Consider the following 21,278-nt stretch of genomic DNA (forward strand, 5'->3'; position numbering starts at 1 on the left):
ATACTCACTGTGTCGATAAATGTGTTTCCTGGTGAACTGATAATAGCCTGTGCACTCATGGAAATTGTACAAAGACAGCTAATTAAATTGGAGATTGCCATTTTGAGAAAGCTTTTGACATTTTCATCAGACGGTATTGAATGATTTGAGAACGTGTCATCTGAGGTTGACACTATGAATGGAATGACTCAATGAAAGAAGAGAGCTAAAAGGTATGAAAACATTCATTCGTAATCCTTTTTGCTAAAAATGATCCTAAATCACTGTGGAGGATGCTTAAGATGAAACTTAATGGTAAATATAAACCTCCAATTTGTCCAGTTATTAGGCATAATTATTGATGGAGTAATGGAATATAATAATGGCAAATCACCAACAATACTTTTTTTCTCATCCATTGTAAATCTCTTAGAAGAAAAACATCCTCCAAGTACTGACGAGTATGCATACCCTTAACTCTTAACTCAGAACTTAGCTGAAGCACCTTTACAGCTTTAAGTCTATTTGGTTATGATGCGACCAGCTCTTCACCTCTCAAGCTCTGTAAGGTTGGATGGGGCAGATGCACATTTTCAGGCTTCTCCAGAAATATTTGATTTGGTTCACTCAAGGACATTCACAGAGTTGCCTATAAGCCACTCTTGCTGTGTGCTTAAGGTCCTTGTCCTGTTGGAAGGTGAACCTTCTGCCCAGTATGATGTTCTGAATGCTCTGGACTGGGTTTTCATTAAGGCCTTCTCAATATTTTGGTGCATTGAGTTGTTTGCCTACTCTGACAAATCCCTCAGTCCCTGCCGCTGAAAAACAGCCCCACAGCATTAAGCTGCTACCACCCCATTTTACTTTAGGGGCGGTACTCTGCAGGCGATGAGCAGTTCCTGGTTTCCTTCAAACATGATGCTTGAAATTGAGGTTCATCAGACCAGAGAATCTAGTTTCTCAAAGTCTGAGGATTCTTTTTGTGTTTTATTTTGTTTTTCAAATTCCAATTGAGTCTTGTCACACTGCCATAAAGCCCAGAACGGTGGAGTGTTGCAGTGATGTTTGTCCTTCTGTAAGTTTCTCCTATCTGCATATATGATAACAGAGCTCAACTAGAGTGACTGTCAGCTTCTTGGTCACCACTCTAACCAAAGCCCTTCTCCATCAATTGCTCAGTTTGACCAGCTCTAGGAAGAGTCCTGGTTGTTTCAAACTTGTTCCATTTGAAGATAATGCTTCTGTGAACCTTCAATCCAGCAGATTTTTTTTTCTGAACTCTCCCCAGATGTGTGGCTTGATGCAATCCTGTTTCTGAGATCTACATGCGTTTTTTTTTTTTACATTAGGGCTTGGGTTTTTTCTCTGATATGCATTTTCAGCTGTTAGACATGTGCCTTTCCAAATTATACCCAGTTAATTGAATTTGCCTCTTCTTTTGAAGTGTAGTAACATCTACAACCAATATGAATGCCCCTGAGGTATATTTCAAGTGTCCCAGATAGGGGTATAAATACTTATGCAATGGAATTATGTACTTTTTTTATTTGCAAAGAGGTTAAAACCATTTTTGTTTGCCATTATGGTGTATTGAGTGTAGGAGCGACAAGCTCTGAAGCTTGTATAGCATTGTGCCAATTCACTGGTGGGTGAAGTTTGATGATCTACCCTGTATGCGAATGTCCTCATTAATATGTAACACAAAAAGAAGCATAGTTTTGTCAGAATGTTGTTTTCAGCATCCTGATTACATCTCATCTTTGTTTGACCCTGATTCAGCTGAGTTGCTCACGACTATGTGTATTGCGAACGCACAAAGCTAAAAAACGTTTTGCTCCCAGATTGTTTCCTTTTTAAAAGAAACGGCCTGCTCTCCAACCTCTGTAGTGCCTGAGGGGCCACATATAAGCTAGGGAAGCAAGAACAAGACATGGATCACAAGGTCTCAAATGATAAGCTAATGCCTTTTCAAGCATTGTGTGTCTTGCCCTAAAGTGGTGTTGCCCCTTTAGTTTGCTAGTAATGACATGCACACAGTGGGTTCGCTTTGTCTGGTCATGTTTGACTGTGAAGATGAGGAATTAATACTTCCTGGAGGCTTCCGACAACAAGGCTTCGTCATACTCAAGCGAGGTGCCCTGTTGGATGGAGAAGTGATATAAAGTTGTCTGTTTAGATGAAATCTGTGGCAGAGTTCTTCAGAGTAAGGTTCTTGGAGGATCAGTCAAGAAATTTAAACTCGATTAAACCAATCCAGAAGTGTCTGAATGCTCTTGGCTTGATGAATGGTTCTTGCTAATTGGGTGCAATGTTCTTGCCAGAGCTGAAAAAAAAAACAGCTTGTAAAGGCATGAAAACTCTGTACTCTGCGCAAGTGCAGGTTTTATTGCCTTGGACCGTGCTGCACTGATCTGGTGGTTCCTTCAGGCGAGGATGCCCAGAAATCTAGTCAGGGATGCATTTCCTAAAAACACTGCAAGCAAAGTGTTAGGGGTGGGAGAAAAAATCGATGCATCGATGCATCGCGATTCTCTCTTCAACGATTCTGAATCGATTCCTAATATTTCAGAATCGATTCTGAGCTTGTTTTTTTTTTCTGCATATGGCACGTGTGCGCGCTAGAGACGCGGCTGGCTACAGCGCACAGAATTTGCACTGTGAGACACGTGCGCATAATGCTTGACAGTGTGCTTCCATCCGTCGTGTTTTACTTTAGATATGCGTTCATTTCTGCCGTCTGGAATGCAAGAAACTGTTGCACTGACAGACTCACGTGCGCTTTGTGTTTGTTCGTCCTAAAGCTCGATTGCGGATGCGGTTAAATGCACTTGCATTTTGGAATAGTTTCAAACGAAACTGTACATACAGTCAGTTATGTTTTCAGAGCAGGACAAAACATCTGATATATCGAAATAGATCTGTGCATCATTGGCGTTCCGTCCATATACAGTAAGCTGCTAATGCCCTGCATACTCAGGCTGTCAGAGAGAATGCGTTCACGTGTTAAATAATATAAACATGCTTATAAATGAATCCCTTATTTGAATCTTCTGAGCAAGCAGATTCTCCGGATCTTCCTTGACTCCTCAGAATTGATGCGCATTCTGTTTTGCTGTCATGCGCGTGATTTCATTCGCGGGGTAAGCTGTCCGAGAAGCGCTCGCCCAAGCGGAAAAACGCGCTGTTGCTGCCAGATCCTGATTGCCAAAAATGTATTGTATTTTTGTATATTATATATAATATGTATATTTTCATAATTTCTCAACAATTCAAAAGTTTAAAGTCCACAGAAAAAAATAGCCTATATAAAATGTATATATATTTTAAAAAATAATAATAAACAGGAAAAAGAGGAAATATTAAAATATGATTTCGTCTCTGATTTTATTGGTGTCTAAATAATGTAAAGATATTATTATTTTTGGTATTACTGGTGGTTTTAGCACTCAGCATACCTGGTAAATAAAAGTGTCACCTCAACTATTGTCTGTAAACTTTCGGATACCTGAAGAAAACTTATTTTAAATAAGTAATTGTTTTAAAAAGTACCTTGCTTGCATAATTTAAAAAATAAAGTAAAGTTGGCCCAAATTAAATTTGATATAAAACAAATATGAAAATGTAGCCATGTGCAGTACTATTGAAAACTGAGAATGTGTTCATCGTGATATTTAGTTGTTAATGAAAACAGTAATTAACTTGAATCTTGAAACCGGTGAAGATTGACACACCTACTTTTACAGAGATTCCAACTATAAACAAAAAGCATAGAAACTGCAATTTTACATGTTTTTAAAATTGTAAAGTTGTATTTGCACAGCAGAAGAATTAATTGGGGAAAAAATGTAGATCAAGAATCGTTTTGGAATCGGATCGTGACTCCCAGAATCGGAATCGGATCGGATCGTGAAGTGCCTGAAGATTCCCACCCCTACAAAGTGTAAGGTGGAGTTGAGTAGATAATGCTCTTCAACAAAATAAGCAAGCTGTGCACTGCATTTTGTATATTTTAATCAGTTTCAATGATGGGCAACTCTGCTTCTCTCACAGATTCCAACCTCAAACCGTAAAACCAAGTGAACCGCGGTTTGTTGTTTTAAATGTTGGTCTGGCAGTCTCTTGTTCTAGATGGTTCTTGGCCAAGATGCATTATGGATAAGACTTTGTGGCAGTAGTCTGGTTTAGAGAAACTAGATCAAATCGATAATGCTTTGTTTAGGTGCTGCATTTTTTACTTCACAATGGCATGTACTAAATCATTCCCCTCTTAACTCACCTTGAGCCCCAGGTCTACTGGTCATTAGCCTTGCCTGATATTTCAAAGCTGCTTCTTTTGCCCTTAAATGCATGTTTTGATGAGTGGAGTTAAATCATTCATGAACTACATGTGCTTTAGCTCTTTCCGTCTCATTCAGCAGTGGCTTTGCCTTGTGTGCGAACTGTGACTGCCTCCGGCATGACACTTATGCTACACACTTGCTGTGGTTGACATTTGCAGCAGGGGATCACAGCTTAACACCAGACCTATTGCTCTCAGAGTCTTAAGCCAGAAAAGCTATCACGCAAATATGCAGAAGCAAATGCTTGGTTAATGTTAGTGAGCTGTCCCTTTGTGCATGCCTGCTGTATGTTAGCTTTGAAGGAATCATGAAATGATAAAGTTTATAAAGCTTGCAAAGTTTTTTGTTTACTCTCTGTTGGCAGATCACTGTGTAATTGCTGTGACAGAGCCATATACTGTGTAGGCCTATGTCTGAGTCCGAGTCAGATCCCAAGACAGAAGAAATCGAAACAATGCAACCACAACGACTGCAGCAGACTGTTTGAGTGTGGTAATTGCTGTTGCTTGCTTAATTGCTTTCTTGTCGATATATAGTTTTAAAAGTGCTTTTATTACTTGTATTCAAAAGATGCTGCAGCTTAAGTAGGTTTACAAAAAACTGTTTCTCAGTGTGATTTTATTAGCAACACTCAATCAATGATACACTTAGTATATTAACACTTAGTGTTAAATGCATTAGTTTGACCACTGCTTTAGAGAGATACACAAAATAGAATAAGTTAACACTGTTTTAAGGACTAATTCCCACTATTAACTAGTTGCTTATTAGCATGCATTTTACTAGCATATTGGCTGCTCATTAGTACTTATAAAGCACATATGTGACCCTGGACCTCAAAACCAGTCATAAGGGTACATTTTTTGAAATTAAGATTTAGACATCATCTGAAAGCTGAATAAATAAGCTTTCCATGTATGGTTTGTTAGGATAGGATACAATATTTGGCTAAGATACAACTATTTGAAAATCTGGAATCTGAGGTTGCAAAAAACTCTCAATATTAAGAAAATTGCCTTTAAAATTGTCCAAATGATATCAATGCATATGATTAATAAAAAAATTAGGTTGGTATATATTTACGTTAAGAAATGTACAAAATATCTTTATAAACATAACCTTTACTTAATATCCTAATAACTTTTGGCATAAAATAAAAATTGATCATTTTCACCCATACAATGGATTTTTGGTTATTATGACAAATATGTCTTATTTTCCTACCCCATACCAACTATCAATGAGCAGTGAATTTGGAGTTTATTTAGGCAAAAGCCAAAGTTAATAGTTATTTACTTGTTTATTAGTGAGAATTTGTCCCTAAACCAAAGACTAACCAATGATTCACTAAACAGTCTGGAAAAAAAGGATCCTTAGGGAAGCCTATACGTTTTTGGAGATGCAGTTTGTTCACATCCATTGACAGAACAACGTGTGAGCTTGCCAGTCTTACGTTTTTATCTAATAACAGTATCAGTTTTTAATTTCTGAAACTTGCAGTGTTTTTATTGTGGAGGAATCTCTTATGAGTGTAAATACCAAGAACAGTTTTCATTCTCCAATGCATGACCTATTAAATAGCTTCATTCTGTTGCACCACCTGTAGTAGCTGTGACCTGATTGAGAAAATTGTATGTAGGAAAAGAGTTGGTATTAATGTCTGCTATAACACCCTTGCAGTTCTGGAAATGCTATTCCACTAATTGGAGTCTTGACACATTTCAGAACAAAGCAATGCAATAAAAACAATTCATTGAATTGCTATGAATGCAGTTCTCTCAAATAGTATGTCTAAAGCCTCACACACCTGATATTAGTAACAATAAGGGTTCATAAAGATCTTCATAAAAATCCACAGTATCTTGACCAATTCTGCAGACTCATTTGATGAGAAAAGGTATGTTTAGAATATATTTTCCAGTCATTATGTTGGACAGCTTAGTGCTTTGAATGAATAATAGATGAGATGATTTCCTGGGAGCGACTAAAAGGTTGTACAAGCATCTAGAATAAAGTAATACTGCACCCTTATTGATTAAATAATTAGTGGTGTTTGCAAAGGCAAGAATCACTTTCATCATTGCACATTTGAACATTTTGAGCTCTTTTCTAAAATCCACCCAAAATATTATCCACCACTTTGCATTGTAATTAAACACTCACAACCTTATTATCATGGCAGTTTTGTACAGGCAAAAGTATATTTTAGTCTTTGTATAATCTATCAAAAAAAGAAACGCAGTTTATGTTAAGGCCTGAGTGTCACTTTCTCATTCTACACATTCATTTTTTTCCCCCTCTGAACAATTTAAAAGGTTTTTTTCCTCACATTACGCAAGTATTCTATTTTTTCTTCTGCGTCATGAAGGGCGAGTGATGCATGAGGGACTCAATGAGCACCGACTGAACCATCCCGTTACGGATAACAGAGTAAAAGAGAGAGTTTAAGGAAATCATCTGTCTTCGGTTCTTGTGTCCTAATTTCCTCTGTGTCGCTCTGTTCGGTAGTAACCTTTCACACAACCTAAAAATACCACAGGCGAGATAAGAGGCTCATTCTTAGTGAGTAGCTCCAGTTATGGATGGGAGAGAGCTAATATGCTGTACATCATGTGAGCGGGGTAATATGAATTCCATCTTATGACTTCTGCTTCTGGCTGCATCAGCTGAGCTTGTTTTCTGTTGCAGTAAACCAGTCTGAAAAGCACTCAGAGGAGTTTCTTTCTCACCAGCTTTGGTTGCACCCTATTAGTGATAAGCAGCATGGGCTGGTTTTGAGGGAGAGCTGCTTAGAATTCGGTTTTGTGAAACACTGTGAGGCAGATAGCTTCCAGTATGTACTTATTTTAGCACAGTAAATGTGCATTTCGGTATATATATGTAGACCATAATTTGCTGTATCAATGTACCTGTCTGCCTATCATTCAGTGCTGTTTTGAGAGACAGCAAAATCGGGTAAACTATTAAATCAAGCTTCTGAAATATTGAACTAGTTTTCTACCTCCACCTTCTGGTCATGTGTTTTTTTATACCCCAAAAGTATAAGTTTTGTCTGCTGTTCAGACAAGATGCATTTCCCATTGTCGACAGTAGATGGTAATGTAAGTTTTCCTACTGGCATTTAATTCAAATGCATATACAGATTTTTCTTTTCAGGGTTGCATGCAACACAGTAAAACATTATGACTCATGCTGGGCTAAAATGGAATGAATATACTATGAATTTGCCTACAAATGATTGTCTGACTGTGTTTTTACTATTTATTTATATGGAGTACACTATTTCTACATTGTCTAAAATTATACGTAAACATTTCAATAATGAGATTCCCCTCAGAAGTTTTTTTTCTCCCTTGCCCTTAATCTACAAAACCTGAAACAAAACAGAAAAAAAAAAAAAAATGATGGACCTATAAGAAAGAAAACACAAGTTAAGACATATAGTTTATCTTAACTTTTACACAATTTTCTATGCCTGTTCTACACTGAAAAAAAGGTTGTTTTAACTTAAAATAATTTGTTACATCGCTGACTTAAAATTTTTAGTTAAGTCAACTTGAAATTTTTAATTATTTAATGTTAATTTAAGTGACAACTAGAATATTTCATTTGTGTAAACTAAAAATTTTAACAAATTATTTTAAGTTAAAACTATTATATATATATATATATTTTACAGTGTAGGAAATGCTGTTCCTCTTTTAAAATCCAGTGGTTTGTATCCTAAAAGTGCTGACCTTAACCTAATTTTATGTTTAAATTAAGTAACACAATATGACTCCTAGGACTGTGTTGCCCAATTCAGACGTGACTAGTTTTCCCGAAATAAATCTGAGAAATCACAGGCTCACATTGTGGTTTTAATCCTTTTTATATCTGCCAAGGCTGTGTTTTTTTCTTATACAATCTCTGCACAAATTCCAGAGCAAATTACATACTGTTTCTCAGCTATCTCCTCCGAGATAGCCAATCCCATCTGAATGTGAATGTCTGTGATTACTGGTATAATATTTTCACACCTCTTTTTCTCATGTGTTTTGGGCCTATCATAAACTATTATTTTCAACCTTTATTCTGAATTCATTCTTCAGTGTCTAAATTCACTACTGCTTTTCTTTTTGATTTATTTTAGCCTTTATTGTATAAGACAATGTTGTTAAGACTTTGCTGAAATTAATGTGGGAGAAAGAGGCAAGATAAGGGCTTCTTACCCCTCTATTAATATTTTATTATGACAACTAAATTAGCAAATGTTTATTTATTTCCTACTATAACACATTATCAATATCATATATTTTTTTCATTTAGTAATGCCCTTCAGAAGCTACAGAAGACAGAACATGTTACCCAGGAAACAAAATAAATTAAATTGACCCTGATCTTCAAACTGAGGCAACTGAGGGACTCATATGCAACTATTACAGAAGGTTCAAACACTCACTGATGCTTCAAAAGGAAACAATGCATTAAGAGCTAGGGGGTGAAAACTTTGAAGTTTGAAGATCAGGGTAAATCTAATTTAGTTTGTCTTCTGGGAAACATGTTCTATCTTCTGTAGCTTCTGAAGGGCAGTACTAAATGAAGAAAAAATGATATTTAGGCAAAATAAGAAAAATGTACACATCTCCATCCATCTCAATTATGCTTTTAATGCATAACTCTTCCTTCTGAAGCATCAGTGAATGTTTGAACCTTCTGTAATAGTTGCATATGAGTCCCTCAGTTGTCCTCAGTGTGAAAAGATGGATCTCAAAATCATACAGTCATTGTTGGAAACAGTTCAAATACACAAAAAATGCTGGAAAACCAAATAATTTTTGGGACCTGAAGGATTTTTCTGAAGAACAGCAGGCAGTTTAACTGTTCAGGACAAACAAGGGACTCAACTATCACTAAAAAACAAAAACAAAAAAACATCTGTGGATTATTCAGATAAGACCACAGTATTAAGAATCAAGTGTATGTAAACTTTTGAACAGGGTATTTTTTTTTTTTTTTATAAATTCAACTATTATTTTCTCTTGTGGACTATATGTATACATACAGTACATATGTATGTGAAATATCTTATTCAGGTCAGTACTAAATAAGCAATAGCATGCATTTTGTATGATCCCTTTAATTTTGGTAAAATAATTAACATTTTGCAGATTCTGAAAGGTGGATGTAAACTTTTGACCTAAAAAAAAGTAAATCTACATCATCTTCCCCCATCTTCCCCTACTATACACATAATTTTTCGCCAGGCTTAAAATGCATCACTCAAGTTTTATACATCTGCCTAGGAAGTGGTGGTTGACCTGAAAAAGGTGTGAAGAACTGAAAGAGCTTCAAAGAACAACATGCATTTTCGCTTTAAATTAATTTGCTTAAAACTCCAAGACATCAGTGACTGCTGCTAATAGATATATGATAGAAGAATATCATTGTCCATGTCCATGTCCAGCTGATGAATAATAAAAACATCAGCCAATCCAAATCCATCTGGCTTTAAAGAGCACATTCAAAAAATTGTCAGATAGCATAACAGCAGTTTACTCATAATAAACAGAATTTATTGTGTGTTTGTGTGGACGCTGATATAATTATCATTCTATTTATAGTTATCATTCTTGGTGTGAATGGGCCTCAAGGCAAAAAAGTGCAATGCTTGGGGTTTATCATATCTGATACAGACATCAAAATGGATTCTGGTCCTGGGACCCTAATAGCACTTATCACTGTTATGCCGACATAAACAACTTTACCTTCCTGTCAGGTCAAACGATTGCTGTCTTTTCAGCAATCTCTTCTCTTGCCTGGAGGAAATTAAATTATGGATGTCTAAAATGTTCTCATGCTCAATGAAGACACATTGCCTTAAGTTCTTCATTGTGAATTGCTAATATTGACAGCTAGTTACTGTAGGTGCTTTATCTTTAACCTATCGTGGAAAGATTCAGAAGTGTTCATTCAAAAGATTAAGAAGTTAACTTGACCTTTAACCATTACATTACAGTAAAAAAAAAAACTGTTAAACCTGCCCTTTTTATATGATTAAATTTATAGCAGATGGATCAAATCAATTATCTCAGCTATGTAAGAGGGATTTGTTTAATGTTTTTTTTGTATGTTAATCTTGTCCTGTTCTCTATGTTATGACCTAAAAAAAAATAACCATAGTGCATGATTTGTAAATTCAAGTTGCATCATATAAACCAGCTCTATATGTGCAGTTTTTCTGACACGGTAAACTTGCTTGGTAGCGCACCCCGTATAGCATTGCACTTGTAATGAGGAGCATTTGGGTATGAGTCCTGTGAAACATGACTCATGATTAAAGAGCTCAAAGCCTTGTAGAGATTAAAATGGCATGGTTACTTTTTATCTCATATTTACCTTTGTTGACACTTATGGTTAGGTTAATGGTAGATGGTAGGGTTTAGTGTAGATGCTAGTGTATGTGCTACATTACTTTCAAATGAGATTAACATTTTAGCACCACATACCAGACATTTACAAATTGTCATGATATATCCAGCAAAACAGAATAATAAAATGTTAACAGATTCATGTTCATTAGTTTGAGTCAAACTGAATTGCTTTTAGTGCCATTTTGAAATTGTCATGAAGTGTGCAAGAAAGCAATCATTTTGCATAAATATTGCCACAAGCATGCTACACTAACATGTAGTTCTTGATTAACTACAACACATATTGTTGCAATCGAAATTATTCAACCCCCTGGACCTGCAAGACATTTTGTTGGAGAGAACAAAATTTTGTGAAAACACTTCAACAAAGGCATTAGTACACTATTAGAGAAAGTTTATTTATACACATTGGAGTAATTCTGAAAAAAAAAAAAAAAAAAATCAAATTGGCTCTAAACATTCATGTTCAAAATGATTCAACCCCCAAAAGTCAAATTTGGTGCAGAATCTTTTATCCTTTAAAACCACCAATAAACACTGCTCAGAAGTGCTTAGTAGCTTCTGTCACCTCTCTACTGCAAACTTGGCTCATTCCTCGCCTGAAAAAGCTTTCAGATCACTGATAGTCTTTGGTTGTCACTAAAATATTTCAACCAAATATTTTCATTGAGAATTAAATCTGGAGACTGAACAGGTTACTCAAGAACATTCAATGACTGATCCCTAAAGCAAGCATAAGTAGATTTGGATGTATATTTTCATCAGCTTCATCATAAGCCATCACAATTCTTGCCAAATTGGCCTGATACTTCAAAGCATCCATGATGTCCTTCATAAAGTCATTATTGGCACTTCCTGCTACAGTAAAACACCCCCGTAACAGAACTGGTCCACCTTAGTGTTTGACAATGGAGATGGTGTTCTTCTGCTTATAAGTTTAGCCTTTTTTGCACCAGACATACTGCTGATCCATGGGTCCAAAAAGTTCCAGATTGGTCACATCATTCCATAAAACATTCTTCCAGAACTCCACAGGCCTATTTAAATGAATTTGAGCATGTTCAAGTCAGTGCTTTACGTTCTTCTTGGTCAAGTGTGGCATTCGGAAGATGCCCCAACATGAAAGCAATGCTTGTCTTGTGTTCATCTTATACTCTGCATTGAAATATTTTTCCATCTTTCATTGGATCATCTTGAAAGTGTTTGGCTGTACATTGTAGGTTTTTCCTCAGTTGTTCTGATCAAGCGTTTTATGATATTGTGCTTTTTCTTTGACACCCTCGGGTTTTCTGGTACAACATATGTGACCCTGGACCACAAAACCAGTCTTAAGTCGCTGGGGTATATTTGTAGAAATAGCCAAAAATACATAGTATGGGTCAAAATTATTGATTTTTCTTTTATGCCAAAAATCATTAGGAAATTAAGTAAAGATCATGTTCCATGAAGATTTTTTTGTAATATTCCTACTATAAATATATCAAAATGTAATTTTTGATTAGTAATATGCATTGTTAAGAACTTAATTTGGACAATTTTAAATGTGATTTTCACAGTATTTTGTTTTTTTTTGCACCTTTAGATTCCAGATTTTCAAATAGTTGTATCTCAGCCAAATATTGTCCTATCCTAACAAACCATACATCAGTGGAAAGCTTATTTATTGAGCTTTCATATGATGTATACATCTCAGTTTTGTAAAATTTAACCTTATGACTGGTTTTGTGGTCCAGGGTCACATATATTAAGCTAAGGAATAAGACTGCCAGCTGTCTCTGTAGGAACTTTTAATTTGTTGAAAATAATAAAATTATTTATTTTCTGTAGCTTTTGTGAGAGCTCTGTTGACTTTGTCATATTAGCTACTTAAACTTCAGCACATGCATGGGCTAACTGTATGTATGTGTAACAGCTCAAACTAATTCTGTTTTCTAATAGAGTTTGCAAATTGTGTTTTAAGACAATTTTGTTCCACACCATACAAATAAGTGACTAAAAAAACTATGTTAAAAAGGGGTTGAATAATTATGACATAGCTGTTTTTAAAATTCATATAATTTAAAAATACTACATTATTTATTGACATGATCACTTTTAATATGTTAGTAATCTGTTCTAGATGCAATTATTAGGTCCTGGATTTTCAGAAAAGCTTGAATTTGTAAATTACTGCAGTCTCTGGGGGGTCGAATAATTTTGATTGTGACTGTATATGTTCAGCAGGAGTTCTACAATAATTGTTCAGTTACTGACTATAATAACACACTGTAATAATGCATATGTGTTAGAACAACATTGGTAATTTTGCATCACTGTGTTCTTCTGTTGTCAGATGCTCGAACCCAAGCAGGATGAGCCACATGACCTCAGGGGCCAGAGAATGACCTCTGAGGATGACCATTCCCTGGGCAACCTGTCCGATGCGTCAGCTACCACTGCTAGTAGCCCTCAGTCCAGGAGTCTCACCTTGCTGGAGGATCTGTGCACCCCACTGGAAGAAGGTAGCCACTTGGTTCCACCAACTCCTCCACCCTCTACTGAGGGAGAAGATGGGAAAAGCACAGAGAGCAGCATGAATGAGCTATGGAGGGAGGATGAAGGCAAAGAGAAAGGGGAGGAGAGGGAGAATACTGAGCCAGTGACCGAGGAGAAAGAAGAAGAGGAGTTCTTGCATGCACACGCAAGAGACTATGAAGATGAAAAACAGCTGCTTGTTGATGAGGACAATGCTCCACCTTCATCCTCTTCCTCATCATTTGTCATCCCTGAGCTGCGATTAGATCGGTCGTTCAGCGCAGATGCCCTCTCCACCCCTGGCACTGATGAAGAGTATGAAGAAGATGATGATGAGGAGGAGGAGGAGGAGGAAGACAGTGACGATAACTACCTGGAACGCAGTGACAGTAAACGGAGGAGCATGGTGGAGGCCACTTCCTGCGAGAAGCACGCAGGTGGACTCAGCGTGCAGAATTCCCTGCGCAGACGCACACACAGCGAGGGCAGTCTTCTCCAGGACCCTCGCACAAACTGCTTCACGTCTGACAATGCCATCAACTGCATGGAGGTGGCCGGGACACACAAGGGCGGCTGGACGCTTCCATCACCCAAAACCCTGAAGAAAGAGCTGACTAAGAATGGAGGGTCCATGCACCAGCTGTGTATGCTGTTCTCCGGAAGAAAAGTAAGTCCTTCTTGTCCTTACTCTGATAAATGGTTTGTGAATCATTTATTTTTGTCACGTTACTTGCTTAAACTGGTATATTATTGAGGCCAAGGCACACATCCACTACTACATCCACTAGACTTACAGATGAGGTCAAAAGTTTGCATCCCCCTTTCAGTATCATTACAAATGTTAATTAGTTTACTAAAGTAAGAGGGATCATACAAAATACATGTTTATTTAGCACTGACCTGAATAAGATATTTCACATAAAAGATAAGTGTGTTAAAAGATGTTTCCATATAGTCCACAAGAGAAAATAATAGTTGATTGATAAAAATGACTCGGTTCAAAAGTTTACATGCCATTGATTCTTAATACTGTGTTCTTACCTGAGTGATCCACTGCTGTTTTTTTGTTTGTTTTGTTTTGTTTAGTGATGTTCATGAGTCCTTTGTTTGTTCTGAACAGTTGAACTGCCTGCTGTTCTTCAGAAAAATCCTTTAGGTCCCACAATTTTTTGTTTGTTTGAACCCTTTCCAACAATGACTTTATGATTTTGAGATTTGAGGACAACTGAGGGGAAACACCAGGAAAAACATGCATTAAGTGCCGGGAGTGAATACTTTTTTTGAAAATCAGGGATAAATTTAACTTATTTTGTCTTCTAGAAAACATGTGACTATCATCTATAGCCTCTGTAGGGCTACGTGAAAAAATATGATATTTTGGCAAAATAAGAAAAATGTACTTATCTCTATTCTGTTCAAAAGTTTTCACTCCCCGGCTCTTAATGCATGTTTTTTCCTTCTGGAGCATTAGTGAGCATTTAAACCTTATATAATAGTTGCATATTGGTCCCTCAGTTGTCCTCAGTGTGAAAAGATGGATCGCAAAATCATACAGTCATTGTTGCAAATACACAGAAATGCTGGAAAACCAAAGAATTTGCAGACCTGAAGGATTTTTCTGAAGAACAGCAGCCAGTTTAACTGTTCAGGACAAACAAGGGACTCATGAACAGCTATCACTAAACAAAAAAACACAGCTGTTGATCATTCAGGTGACAACACAGTATTAAGAATCAAGTGTATGTAAACTTTTGAACAGGGTCATTTTTATAAATTCAACTATCATTTTCTCTTGTGGACTATATGTAAGCACCTTTTATGTGAAAAGTCTTTTTCAGGTCAGTACTAAATAAACAGTTATAAACATTTTGTATGATCCCTCCTATTTTTGGTAAAATAATTAACATTTGTAATGTTTTTAACCATTTTTAAATATTCACATGCACAGCACAAGACAGAGACAGAAATATCTCATTAGCACTCACATAAAAGTCCGATTTTAATCATTTCTATACTTAGCATCAACTGTGCAGAACAAGGAAAGGCGTTTGATCCAATTGCATAAATTCATCCTGAGCAATTGTAGTGCTGACACTTGCCTTTATAAACAGATTTTCCTGCACATAAGTAGATGGGGAATAAAAATGAACAGACTAAAAAGACTAGCAACACATAATTAATTTAAAGGTTAAGCAAATGCGTTTCAGTCATAGTTTAAACTCATTTAACTCCCAACGATCACATAAGCAAGGCACAGAAAACCAAAACTGCACTCTCAGTGTTGTCCACTAAGTGGCGTGCTGTCAGTTTATTTTGCTCCCTAACCAGAGTGACACAGTATTTGAAGATGCCATCTAGATAAACTGTTTTAAGAACACACATTTATGTCTGTGAATGCATGCTGAAATGACTGTTTTTGTTTAAGCATATGTGAATTGATCCAATGCCTTGGTTCAAGCGAATTTCAAGCTACAGTTTAAAACCTGCAAAAATGTTCAGTAGTGTTTGCAACGTAAAATGAGTATTGCATAATATAGGGTAGGTATACATACACTACCAGTCAAAAGTGTGTCCTTATATTACCACCTCATATCATCAGTGTAACTTGATATTGCCACATGAAGCTACTATATACATAATACTTTTAGTGATGGTTTGTAGTCAGTAGTGACAATAATGTTACACATTAGGAAAAATGTAAAAGTAATGCTCCCAACAAACGTTTTACTGCTGAGTTTGATTAAAGATAGAATAAATGAAGGATGTGACTCTAGACACTTTTAGATGATAAGTGTGCATGATGGGAAGTCTGTGTTCTAGTAGCTAATGAAAGGTGTTGAATTGATTCAACCTGATTGAATGAGGTGAATGATTCAGAGTGAATAAATCATCAATGACTCATTCACAAAGACAGTCACTTGTTGTCTGCTGGCTTAACAATGCAAGTTGTATAATTTTTTTACCGAAAGACTAATGCACAGACCACTGACAGCTTGTCTAGGAAATATCAGGGTATGTATGCACTGTATGCTCACAGATATTTGTGCACAAACACTTCTGTTCTGCCTCACTTTAGAACCATTGGAGGCTTTTGATTACAGAAAAATCAGCAAGGTTGCAATTTTAACCAAGCATTATGTTGCAGTTCTTTGCAGTTATTAATAATACATGCCTTCTTTTTGGACCAGTAGACAATAACTAGTGAATTTGTTGTTATATGAATAGTAAATGGTATTATTAAATGTTATTTAAAAAAAAAATCTACTTTACAAATTAGTAATACGAAAGCAATCAAATTAAATAAACCAATTTTAGTTCACACACCATGGCTTAAACTGATTGATTTTTCCTTTAAAATAAAAGTCCCTATAGGTAAAATTACTGAAATGGGTAAACAATATTATTTGAAATAAAAACACATATCTAATACTACACTGGTACATTATCTTGGCATTATACAGTCAAAGTCAAAAGTTTACATACACCTTGCAGAATTTGGAAAATGTTTTTTTATGTTAAAAATGAGGGATCATGCAAAATGCATGTTATTTTTTATTTAATACTGACCTGAATAAGATATAAAAGATGTTTACATATAGTCCACAAGAGAAAATAATAGTTGAATTTATAAAATTACCTAAATTTTTTGTATTTAAACTCTTTCAAACAATTATTGTATGATTTCCATCTTTTCACACTGAGAACAACTGATGGAATAACATGCAACTATTACAGAAGGTTCAAATGCATTAAGAGCCAGGGGTTTAAACTGTTGAACAAAAAATTTAATTTAGTACTGCCCTTCAGAAGCTACAGAAAATACTTACATGTTTCCCAGAAGACAAAATAAGTTAAATTCACCCTTATCTACAAATTCCAAAAGTTTTCACCCCCTGTTCTTAGTGCATCTTTTTTCTTCTGAAGCATTCGTAATCGTTTGAACCTTCTGTAATAGTTGCATATGAGTCCCTCAGTTGTCCTTAGTGTGAAAAAATGGATCTCAAAATCATACAGTCATTGTTGGAAAGGGTTCAAATACACGGAAATGCTGGAAAACCAAAGAATTTGTGGACCTGATGGTTTTTTTCTGAAGAACAGCAGGGAGTTTAACTGTTCAGGACAAACAAGTGACTCAAGAAAAACGATCACTAAAAACACACACAGCTGTGGATCAGACAGGTAACAAAATAGTATTAAAATCAACTGTATGTCAACTATTTTTAAAAATGTAACTATTATATTCTTTTGTGGGCTATATGTAAACACTTTTTATGTAAAATATGACGTTAAAATAGTTAACATTTAACAGATTCTGCAAGGTGTATGTAAACTATTGACTTCAACTGTATGTCCCATGTATCTTGTGTTTATTCAGTATTTCTGCATTTCGATCCCCAATTTCCACCTGCCTTCCTTTGCTCTCCTGTACACTTTTCACAGTTATGCTGGTGACACATAATTTTCAACACTTACCAGTCCAAATCTGTTTTTCCACCCACTTCCATCAATAAATTATCACTACTAAGGTACTGCATCGCCTACAGCTTGTAAAACCTTCCGCTACTCCTGTTTTCACACATGACATCACTCTTGTTCTTCAACAATTACACTGGCTTCCAGCTTTTATGGCCTTCCATTGATTAGCACTGCCATATTTGACTCTATTTATATCTCCTTTTGTTCCTATCTGCACCCTTAGATCCAGTGCTGCAAGCTTGCTTAGTGTAATATTTTAAGAGGAAATCTTCCCTGAATTTAACCTGCCTATTAAAATGAGCTTTTTGTTTCTACTAACTGTTCGGCAATTATTATTAATTAGTATTAATATCATTAGTATTTTGGTCACTAGTCACATTACAGGCCTCCTCTGAAAAACCTTATCTTATACACATCTGGAATTAGCTCAGATGGCTCATTATGAAGGACAGACTCTTAAATAATGCAGCATAATGTGACTAGTAAATTACTACATATTGCCACCTTTGTAGTTCACTTAAGAAAATATGAAACCAAAGCCATAAATTTAAAGCTGCAGTGATGACAGTCAACTCTCACCCCTTTCTCAGCCACGGGCAGTTTCTTGAGGCCTGTGTCTGGTGCATAATGAGACTATAAATATCCTGAATGGGCACATGATCCTGTGTCTGTCTGCGCATGCATTTGGAGAAAATTAATGCCTTCCTAGGAGAACTGCAGTAGGGCGAAAGGACAAACATTTGCATTGTGTCTGAAATCTACAAGGCAACTAGACAATGCTTTTCTTGTATTTGTACAGCCATTAAAAATAACATTGTTGGATATATAAATCAAGATGAAAAAAGAATGTCCTAATGTTTCTAAGCGCAAATGATTGCGAGTAAATAATGAACTAAATGTCATTTTACATATTAGTTTCCAGTTCATTTTGAGTTGGAAGGTGGCATCATTTGAAAGAAAATAATACATTTATATAGCAAAGATGCAGTAAATGAATCAAAATTGACAGAAAAGACATGTTCCAAAGATTTGCATTTGAAATAAATGCTGTTCTTTCATTAAAGATTCCTGGAAGGGCGAATGCAATACAGAATAATAAAAAATAATAAATAAATAATACATTTCAAAATGTATAACAATAATGACAACAGTAATGTTTTTTTTATTTTTTTTATTTTTTTTTATCACCAGTCCACTAAATCATTATATTAGAGTGATTTCTGAAGGATCATGTGACACCGAAGACTGGAGTAATTTTTTGATTTGCATCACACAAATAAATTACATTTTAAAATATATTTAAATGAAAAACTGTTATTTTAATGGTAATATGTTCTGTGCAAAATTGAGCAAAAATATAATATAACATTTCAAATATAGCACAATATCTTATTTACTGAACTGTTGTATAAAATCACATTAAGCTCATGATAGGGGACAGCATAGTGTCATATTGTTCTTGCTGCCTGTGTGATATTGTGTGATACGTGATATAATTATGAGACAAAATACATACCAATAGCTATAATATTTTTTGCACCAATATCTTGAATTTGAGGACATAACTGCATTTATAGTGTTGTTGCCCTGCGTCATATTTGTCAACAGTCAACTGTATGAAATATGAGATAATGTACAGGTCTGGGGGCGTTTAATCGTATTATTTTTTCATTACTAATTAATTAAGTTAATGCGTTAAACTGACAGCCCTAAAATAATTCTCAACAAAAATTTTACCAACCCCATACATTTGAATAATGGATATCACATACAATGCTGCAGGATGCAGTTGCTGTCTGTTTGTCTCTTTTGCACAAAGGGTATTTTTTTAAGATTATTTGCTTGGTTAGTAGATCAATGTGGCTTTCCCTGGTTTTAGCTGGTCTCCCAGCCTCATCCGCTAAGACCAGCTTGACCAGCCTGACCAGGCTGGGAAAGTGGCCAAAATCCCTCTAAAGCAATGACCAGCCAAAACCAGCTTGGTTGACCATCAGGCTGGTTTTAGCTGTCTTTTTTCAGCAGGGTTGCCCGCTCTTTTCTAGTAGCTGTATTTCTTTTATTGTGCCTGGTGGAGGCGACCCAGAGAGCCAGTGTTTACACCAGAGACTAGCTGATGAGTCTCTGACAGTGAGTTAGGACCAGAGCCTGGAAATCCACAAGGAGTTGAGGAGGAAATATTTGCCATGTAGGACCAGAGGAAACGATGTCTAACAGACCATGTCTTCCATCTATTGTCATGGGGAATGTGAGATCGCTACTAAAAAAGATGGAAGAGTACTGTAACGTCACTTTCTAAAAGTAGCAGTATGTTTCGTGAGGGTTTGTCAAGGCTGGGTGAAAATGTACTGGACTATATTGTGGGCTTAGCTGGATTTCGGTGTGTATGTGTGGACTACATAAGCAAATAACAGATTTTGCAACCGTGGTCATATAACTGTGAGAGCTTGTGTGCAGTCCTGACATCAACATCAAAATCGTGCCGCCTGCATTAGTTTTCAGATGACTCAGCAATTGTGGGTTGTATTTACAGTAGATAGGAGCATGTTGTGAGATAAATAACCTCCAGCTTAACGTCACAAAGACTAAAATGCATGAGTTTTAGGAGGCAGAAGGCCCTTCTGAACTCAGTCAGTATCAGAAGATGGAGGTGGACATTGTTGAGGAGTATAACATAGGCGTCTAAACCTAACACTGGACTAAAAATGCAGATGCTATATGCACTGAAAACAGTGAAACGCACAGTGAAAAATTAGCAATATAACAGTTATTTTTGTGGTTTGACCTTACTGCGTATGCATTTGTGGGAGTTTCTCTGACAGACGCAATATTTATGTGAGGACAGATTTTAAATGAATCATAAAGCAACGCAATTTACCACGGTTTGATAGTATTCAAGAATTTATAGTGTTTAATGTTCAATTATGTTGGGATTTAGAACCATTTCAATTACACTGGGTTACAATTAGTATGCTAATGTATGCCCTTTATTGATAACGGTTTCAAAACAGTGTTGTGACAAAAATGTACAGTCACACCAAAATTTATTCAGACACCTTCAACATTTTTCACGTTATCACAGTTTATTCGCTATAGTTTAGAAAATGGTAATAACATATGACTAGAACTAGACAATATTTACACAACTATCAATACTTTGTTGACCAGTTACCAAGCAATAATTAATTATGTTCAGTCTGTGGTGTAAAAAGGCCGCATTAGCAATTAAAGAAAAAACACTTAAGCAAAACATGGTCAGGTCAAAGTGTCTGAATAAATTTTGGTACAAATTTTTATCAGTTTTACTGTTAGTCTACTGTATGAAGAATATTTGGGTATACTATGTCACAGTTTACTTTGTTTTGCTATCCTCACTTGCAAAATTGAACTATAGTGTCCTGCACCCACAAGTAAAAAAAAAAAAAAAAAAAAAAATATATATATATATATATATATATATATATATATATATATATATATATATATATATATATATATATATATATATATATATATATATATATATATATATATTATATATATATATATATATATATAT

The 21,278-nt window shown here is 35.7% G+C and overlaps 1 protein-coding gene across 2 annotated transcripts in view; it reads left to right on the forward strand.

The window, feature by feature from the left end:
- The window catches only part of rgs3a (regulator of G protein signaling 3a), a 162,600-nt gene that overhangs the window by 94,983 nt on the left and 46,339 nt on the right, over positions 1-21,278 (forward strand). For both annotated transcript variants that reach the window (XM_073839383.1, XM_073839379.1), the window contains one exon: positions 13,065-13,913. In XM_073839383.1, coding sequence (XP_073695484.1) covers positions 13,065-13,913 — 849 coding nt within the window. The remainder of the gene's footprint in view (positions 1-13,064; positions 13,914-21,278) is intronic.

Source organism: Garra rufa, chromosome 5 (assembly GCF_049309525.1).
Source record: "Garra rufa chromosome 5, GarRuf1.0, whole genome shotgun sequence".
NCBI classification, from domain to species: Eukaryota; Metazoa; Chordata; class Actinopteri; order Cypriniformes; family Cyprinidae; genus Garra; species Garra rufa.